The 8,073-nt window shown below is 48.6% G+C and overlaps 1 protein-coding gene across 1 annotated transcript in view; it reads left to right on the top strand.

The window, feature by feature from the left end:
• Positions 1-4,313: 4,313 nt before the first annotated feature.
• LOC129695080 (histone-lysine N-methyltransferase ASH1L-like) overlaps positions 4,314-8,073 on the top strand; it is a gene marked incomplete at its 5' end in the record, with an annotated part of 18,957 nt that continues 15,197 nt past the window's right edge. Inside the window, 3 exons of the mRNA XM_055631830.1 lie at positions 4,314-4,404; positions 5,198-5,336; positions 7,647-7,819. Of these exons, the coding sequence (XP_055487805.1) occupies positions 4,314-4,404; positions 5,198-5,336; positions 7,647-7,819 (403 nt within the window). The remainder of the gene's footprint in view (positions 4,405-5,197; positions 5,337-7,646; positions 7,820-8,073) is intronic.

Genomic DNA, 8,073 nt, shown 5'->3' with positions numbered 1-8,073 from the left:
TTTTGGTTTATTTATAAGTTATAAAAAAAAAAAATCCCCAACCCTAATTAAGAGCTTGGAGTCCTTACATGGCAATAGGGTGGTAGATTCCTTTTCACCCCTCCCCCCCCCGAACCCACGATGCAGATCATATCTTTCCACCTTCCAAATGACTACGTGTTTAAACCTAATTATATGCAATTAAAAATTCTTCTAAAAGCAGCTTTCATTATTAAAATGCAAAAACATTTCGGTATCTTCAGCGCAGTTTCAAATGTCAGTGTTGAAACATACAAGATTGTTAAGGGTTTGGACACGCTAGAGGCAGGAAGCATGTTCCCGATGTTGGGGGAGTCCAGAACCAGGGGCCCCACACACACACACACACACACACACACAGTTTAAGAATAAGGGGGAAGGCCATTTCGAACGGAGACGAGGAAACACTTCTCCTCACAGAGAGTTGAGAGTCTGTGGAATTCTCTGCCTCAGGTGGAGGCCGGTTCTCTGGATGCTTTCAAGAGAGAGCTAGATAGGGCTCTTATTTATTGCCATAGAGGGAGTGCAGAGAAGGTTCACCAGACTGATTCCTGGGATGTCAGGACTGTCTTATGAAGAAAGACTGGATAGATTTGGTTTATACTCTCTAGAATTTAGGAGATTGAGATGGGATCTTATAGAAACGTACAAAATTCTTAAGGGGTTGGACAGGCTAGATGCAGGAAGATTGTTCCCGATGTTGGGGAAGTCCAGGACAAGGGGTCACAGCTTAAGGATAAGGGGGAAATCCTTTAAAACCGAGATGAGGAGAACTTTTTTCACACAGAGAGTGGTGAATCTCTGGAACTCTCTGCCACAGAGGGTAGTTGAGGCCAGTTCATTTGGCTATATTTAAGAGGGAGTTAGATGTGGCCCTTGTGGCTAAGGAGATCAGGGGGTATGGAGGGAAGGCAGGTACGGGATACTGAGTTGGATGATCAGCCATGATCATATTGAAATGGCGGTGCAGGTTCGAAGGGCCGAATGGCCTACTCCTGCACCTAATTTCTATGTTTCTATGTAAAGATAGCGGAGTCAGGGGATATGGGGAGAAGTGTTTCCTCGTCTTCGTTCTAAATGGTTTACCCCTTATTTATAAACTTTGGCCCCTAGTTCTGGACTCCCCCAACATCGGGAAATTGTTTCCTGCCTCTAGCGTGTCCAAACCCTTAACAATGTTATATGTTTCAATAAGATATCCTCTCATCCTTCTAAACTCCACAGAGTGTACAAGCCCAGCCGCTCCATTCTCTCAGCATATGACAGTCCCGCCATCCCGGGAATTAACCTGGTGAACCTACGCTGGGCTCCCTCAATAGCAAGAATGTTCTTCCTGAAATTAGGGGACCAAAACTGCACACAATACTCCAGGTGTGGTCTCACCAGGGCCCTGTACAACTGCAGAAGGACCTCTTTGCTCCTATACTCGATTCCTCTTGTTATAAAGGTCAACAGGCCAAAACTGCACACAATACTCCAGGTGTGGTCTCACCAGGGCCCTGTACAACTGCAGATGGATCTCTTTGCTCCTATACTCGATTCCTCTTGTCTCAGTGGGAAAAGCTTTTCCACGTCAACTCTGTCTATCCCTCTCATCATTTTAAAAACCTCTATCAAGTCCCCCCCTTAACCTTCTGCGCTCCAAAGAATAAAGCCCTAACTTGTTCAACCTATCTCTGTAACTTAGTTGCTGAAACCCAGGCAACATTCTAGTAAATCTCCTCTGTACTCTCTCTATTTTGTTGACATCCTTCCTATAATTAGGCGACCAAAATTGTACACCATACTCCAGAATTGGCCAAAACTGCACACAATACTCCAGGTGTGGTCTCACTAGGGCCCTGTACAACTGCAGAAGGACCTCTTTGCTCCTATACTCAACTCCTCTTGTTATAAAGGCCAACATGCCATTGGCTTTCTTCACTGCCTGTCGCTAGTAGTTCAGTGCTGCAGTGGGAGGAGGCAGGTGCAGAATCCGTGCTGCAGGTGGGAACGCTGCTTCACCACGTGTAAGCAGGCGGCAATCACGCAAAGTTTAAAGCTAACGAGAAGAAGGGGAGTGGTGCGGAGAAGGCGGGAATGTCCGCGATTAGGTCGTGTCTTAAGAGTAGAGGTGGTATATAGTCGGGGAAGGTGAAATGTTCTTCTTTGCAGGCCATGCCGATCTTCCAACCTGCCCTTCCGCTTTTTTTACCTGCACTTTCTTGGGAGTCGTACAGAGTGGAAACAGGCCCAACTTGCCCACGCCGACCAGCATGCCCCACCTACACCAGTCCCACCTGCCTGGCTCTTGCCCATATCCCGCTAAACGTAAATCCTAAATCCTAAATCCTAAAGTCTGAAGAAGGGTTTCGGCCCGAAACGTCGCCTATTTCCTTCGCTCCATAGATGCTGCTGCACCCGCTGAGTTTCTCCAGCAATTTTGTGTACTAAATCCATATATTTGTGTAAATGTAATTTAAACGTTGGGATAGTCCCAGCCTCAACTACCTCCTCCGGCAGCTCGTTCCATACACCCACCACCCTCGAAAAGTGTGGAAAAGTTACCCCTCAGATTCCTATTCAATCTTTTCCGCTTCACCTCGAACCTGTGTCCTCTGGTCCTCGATTCCCCTACTCTGGGCAAGAGACTCTGCCCGATCTATTCCTCTCATGATTTTGTACACCTCTATAAGATCACCCCCTCATCCGGCAACATCCTCGTAAATCTTCTCTGCGCCCCCTTCCAGCTTGACGACATCTTTCCTGTAACATGGTGCCCCGGGAACTGAACACAATATCCTAACTGCGGCCTCACCAAAGTCTTAAATACAACCGTAACATGATCCAACATGCTGGAGTAACTGGTAGGGAATTCCCTGGTAGGGAATTGAAGAATGTAGGTGAACAGAGGGATCTGGGAATAACTGTGCACAGTTCCCTGAAAGTGGAATCTCATGTAGATAGGGTGGTAAAGAAAGCTTTTGGTGTGCTGGCCTTTATAAATCAGAGCATTGAGTATAGAAGTTAGGATGTAATGTTAAAATTGTACAAGGCATTGGTGAGGCCAATTCTGGAGTATGGTGCACAATTTTGGTTGCCTAATTATAGGAAGGATGTCAACAAAATAGAGAGAGTTCAGAGGAGATTTACTAGAATGTTGCCTGGGTTTCAGCAACTAAGTTACAGAGAGAGGTTGAACAAGTTAGGGCTTTATTCTTTGGAGCGCAGAAGGTTAAGGGGGGACTTGATAGAGGTTTTTAAAATGATGAGAGGGATAGACAGAGTTGACGTGGAAAAGCTTTTCCCACTGAGAGTAGGGAAGATTCAAACAAGGGGACATGACTTGAGAATTAAGGGACTGAAGTTTAGGGGTAACATGAGGGGGAACTTCTTTACTCAGAGAGTGGTAGCTGTGTGGAATGAGCTTCCAGTGAAGGTGGTGGAGGCAGGTTCGTTTTTATCATTTAAAAATAAATTGGGATAGTTATATGGATGGGAAGGGAATGGAAGGTTATGGTCTGAGCGCAGGTAGATGGGACTAGGGGAGATTATGTGTTCGGCACGGACTAGAAGGGTCGAGACGGCCTGTTTCCGTGCTGTAATTGTTATATGGTTATATGGTAACTCAGTGGGACAGGCAGCATCTCTGGAGAGTAGGAATAGGTGACGTTTCGGGTCGAGACCCTTCTGGAAACTCAGCGGGTGAGGCAGCATCTACGGAGCGAAGGAATAGGTGACGTTTCGGGTCGAGACACATCTCTGGAGCGAAGAAATAGGTGACGTTTCAGGTCGAGACCCTCTGGAAACTCAGCGGGTGAGGCAGCATCTATGGAGCGAAGGAATAGGTGACGTTTCGGGTCGAGACCCATCTATGGAGCGAAGAAATAGGTGACGTTTCAGGTCGAGACCCTCTGGAAACTCAGCGGGTGAGGCAGCATCTATGGAGCGAAGGAATAGGTGACGTTTCGGGTCGAGACCCGGAAGGGTCTCTACCCGAAACGTCACCTATTCCTTCGCTCCACAGATGCTGCCTCACCCGCTGAGTTTCTCCAGCCTTTTTGTCCACCTTAAACAGTGAAGTTAACATTTCGGATTCAAGACCCTCCGTTAGAGCCCAGGACTCTAAATGTCGCCCATTCCTTCTCTCCAGAGATGCCGCCTGCCCCGCTGAGTTACTCCAGCGTTTAGTCTGCAATCTACCGAGCTGCAATCTATAGGCAAACATCCGCGCTATCTACACTACCAGTGTCATCTGCAGACTTAGTGTCATCTGCAGAGACTGATGGTTGTTCTCATGTTCTTGTTTGATGCAGGAAGTGCCGATGATACCCCAGCCTCACTACGCACAGCCCGGCTGCGTATACTACATCTGTCTACTGCGAGATGGGCTCCTGCTTCGACATGGTAGGTGGGGGGGGGGGGGGGGGGGGAGGGGTGGGGGGAGGGGTGGGTGGAGGGGTGGGGGGTGGTAGGACGTCCCTCTCCGGATGGGTGAACGACCAGCCCCCACCTCTACTGTACCCCAGTGTGATACACACACACACACACACACACTCGCACACACGCACACACACACACACACACACGCACATACAGTGAATTCCGCTGTGGGGGGACGTTTCTTGTTGATTTCTATAGTGTACTGTTCTGTGTCTTTTTTCTTATTTTTTTTTTATTTTATATGGATTTATTGACATTTAATCTATTCAATTAGTTTAATCAATCTCTGTAAAGCACTTTGGTTCAAAGTGATTTTGTTTAAAAGTGCTATATAAATAAATATTATTGTCGCTATTACTACTATCACACACACACACACACCACACACACACACACACACACACACACACACACACACACACACACACACACACGCACGCACACACACACACACACACACTATACACACACACACACACACACATACATACACACCCACACACACACACACACATACAGACACACACACACACACACACATACACACACACACACACACACACACACAAACATATACACACACAAACACATACCCACACACACATACACACACACCACACACACACACACACACACACACAGCCAGCATGCCATTGGCTTTCTTCACTGCCTGCTGTACATGCATGCCTACTTGACTTTCCCCGTTGCCGTGCCAACCCTGCAGTGAGGGTGTGTGTGTGTTGGGTTGATGTTGCAGGCGACTGCGTTTACCTGATGAGGGACAACCGGCGCGGACCCGAGGGGCAGCCCGTGCGCCAGTCCTACCGCCTGCTCTCCCACATCAACCGCGACAAGCTCGACATCTTCCGCATCGAAAAGCTGTGGAAAAACGACAAGTAAGGCAACGAGCTGACAGTGTGTGTGGGTGGATGGATGCTGCCCCCAGTGTTATACTGTACCCCAATGTCACACACACACAGACCCGTACATCGGTGCTGCCCCCCATTGTTATAGAAACATAGACAATAGGTGCAGGAGTAGAGGCCATTCAGCCCTAACTTCTTCCCTAAGGGGCTTTCTTCTCCCAACACTTTCCTGCACCTGCACGACTCTTGCTCACTTTCCTTACTTTTATTTCTTAAAGCGCAAAAAATGAAATGGTGCAACAAATGTAATCAGATATATAACCACATAACAATCACCGCCCATCTCGGCCCTACTAGTCCGTGCCCAACAACTTTTTTCCCCTTAGTCCCACCTGCCTGCACTCATAGAAACATAGAAATTAGGTGCAGGAGTAGGCCATTCGGCCCTTCGAGCCTGCACCGCCATTCAATATGATCATGGCTGATCATCCAACTCAGTATCCCATCCCTGCCTTCTCTCCACGCCCCCTGATCCCTTTAGCCACAAGGGCCACATCTAACTCTCTCTTAAATATAGCCAATGAACTGTGTGGCCTCAACTACCTTCTGTGGCAGAGAATTCCACAGATTCACCACTCTCTGTGTGGGAAAAAAAATGTTTTTCTCATCTCATCTCAGTCCTAAAAGATTTCCCCCTTATCCTTAAACTGTGTGTGTGTGGCCCCTTGTTCCTGGACTTCCCCAACATCGGGAACAATCTTCCTGCATCTAGCCTGTCCAACCCCTTAAGAATTATGTAAGTTTCTATAAGATCCCCCCTCAATCTTCTAAATTCTAGCGAGTACAAGCCGAGTCTATCCAGTCTTTCTTCATATGAAAGTCCTTCCATCCCAGGAATCAGTCTGGTGAACCTTCTCTGTACTCCCTCTATGGCAAGAATGTCCTTCCTCAGATTAGGAGACCAAAACTGTACACAATACTCCAGGTGTGGTCTCACCAAGACCCTGTACAACTGCAGTAGAACCTCCCTGCTCCAATACTCAAATCCTTTTGCTATGAATGCTAACATACCATTCGCTTTCTTCACTGCCTGCTGCACCTGCATGCCTACTTTCAATGACTGGTGTACCATGACACCCAGGTCTCGTTGCATCTCCCCTTTTCCTAATCGGCCACCATTCAGATCAAGCCGAGTCTATCCAGTCTTTCTTCATATGAAAGTCCTGACATCCCAGGAATCAGTCTGGTGAACCTTCTCTGTACTCCCTCTATGATGGCAAGAATGTCTTTCCTCAGATTAGGAGACCAAAACTGTATACTGTACCCCAGTGTCTACACCTACATGTGGACTACGTGTGTGTGTGTGTGTGTGTGTGTGTGCATGGTGATACGCCCGGCACCATGTTGTTGGCGGGGGTAACGTGCGCGGGTCCTTGCGCGATGCTCTAAGCGTGGGTCCTGAAGAAACCACAATATAGAGAGAGTACAGAGGAGATTTACTAGAATGTTGCCTGGGTTTCAACAACTAAGTTACAGAGATAGGTTGAACAAGTTAGGGCTTTATTCCCTGGAGCGCAGAAGGTTAAGGGGGGACTTGATAGAGGTCTTTAAAATGATGAGAGGGATAGACAGAGTTGATGTGGACAAGCTTTTCCCACTGAGAGTAGGGAAGATTCAAACAAGAGGACATGACTTGAGAATTAAGGGACAGAAGTTTAGGGGTAACATAAGGGGGAACTTCTTTACTCAGAGAGTGGTGGCTGTGTGGAATGAGCTTCCAGTGGAAGTGGTGGAGGCTTCAACTGTGGCCCCAACTACCCTCTGTGGCAGAGAATTCCACAGATTCACCACTCTCTGTGTGTGAAAAATGTTTTTCTCATCTCGGTTTTAAAGGATTTCCCCCTTATCCTTAAGCTGTGACCCCCTTGTCCTCGACTTCCCCAACATCGGGAACAATCTTCCCTGCATCTAGCCTGTCCAACCCCTTAAGAATTTTTGTACGTTTCTATAAGATTCAACAAGAGGACATGACTTGAGAATTAATGGACAGAAGTTTTAGGGTAATATGAGGTGGAACTTCTTTACTCAGAGAGTGGTAGCGGTGTGGAATGAGCTTCCAGTGAAGGTGGTGGAGGCAGGTTCGTTTGTATCATTTAAAAATAAATTGGATAGTTATATGGATGGGAAGGGATGGGAGGGTTATGGTCTGAGTGCAGGTATATGGGACTAGGGGAGATTATGTGTTCGGCACGGACTAGAAGGGTCGAGATGGCCTGTTTCCGTGCTGTAATTGTTCTATGGTTAAACCGTTGACCGCCCGCCCGCCTCTGTGTCCCCCAGGGGCGAGCGTTTTGCCTTCGGCCACCACTACTTCCGGCCGCACGAGACGCACCACTCGCCCTCACGCCGCTTCTACCACAACGAGCTGTTCCGCGTGCCCCTGTACGAGATCATCCCGCTCGAGGCTGTGGTGGGCACCTGCTGTGTGTTGGACCTGTACACCTTCTGTAAAGGTGAGTGCTGCCCCTCTCCGCCTCCCCTCTCCCCCCCTCCCCCCTCTCCTCTCTCCCCCTCCCCCTTCCCCCCACTCCCCCCTCTCCCCCCTCCCCCCTCCTCCCTCTGCCCCCTCCCCCCCTCACCTCCCCCCACTCCCCTCTCCCCCCTTCTCCCTTCTGTCCTCTCCTGAGTGCTCCCCCTCTCCCACCCCCCGCCCCCCTCTCCTCCCTCCTCCCTCCCCCTCCCCTTCACCCCTCCCCTCCCTCTCCCC

The sequence above is a fragment of the Leucoraja erinacea genome, unplaced genomic scaffold (genome assembly GCF_028641065.1).
Source record: "Leucoraja erinacea ecotype New England unplaced genomic scaffold, Leri_hhj_1 Leri_935S, whole genome shotgun sequence".
NCBI classification, from domain to species: Eukaryota; Metazoa; Chordata; class Chondrichthyes; order Rajiformes; family Rajidae; genus Leucoraja; species Leucoraja erinaceus.
The sequence above is the reverse complement of the archived record's forward strand: the minus strand, read 5'-3'. Positions and strand labels throughout refer to the sequence as shown.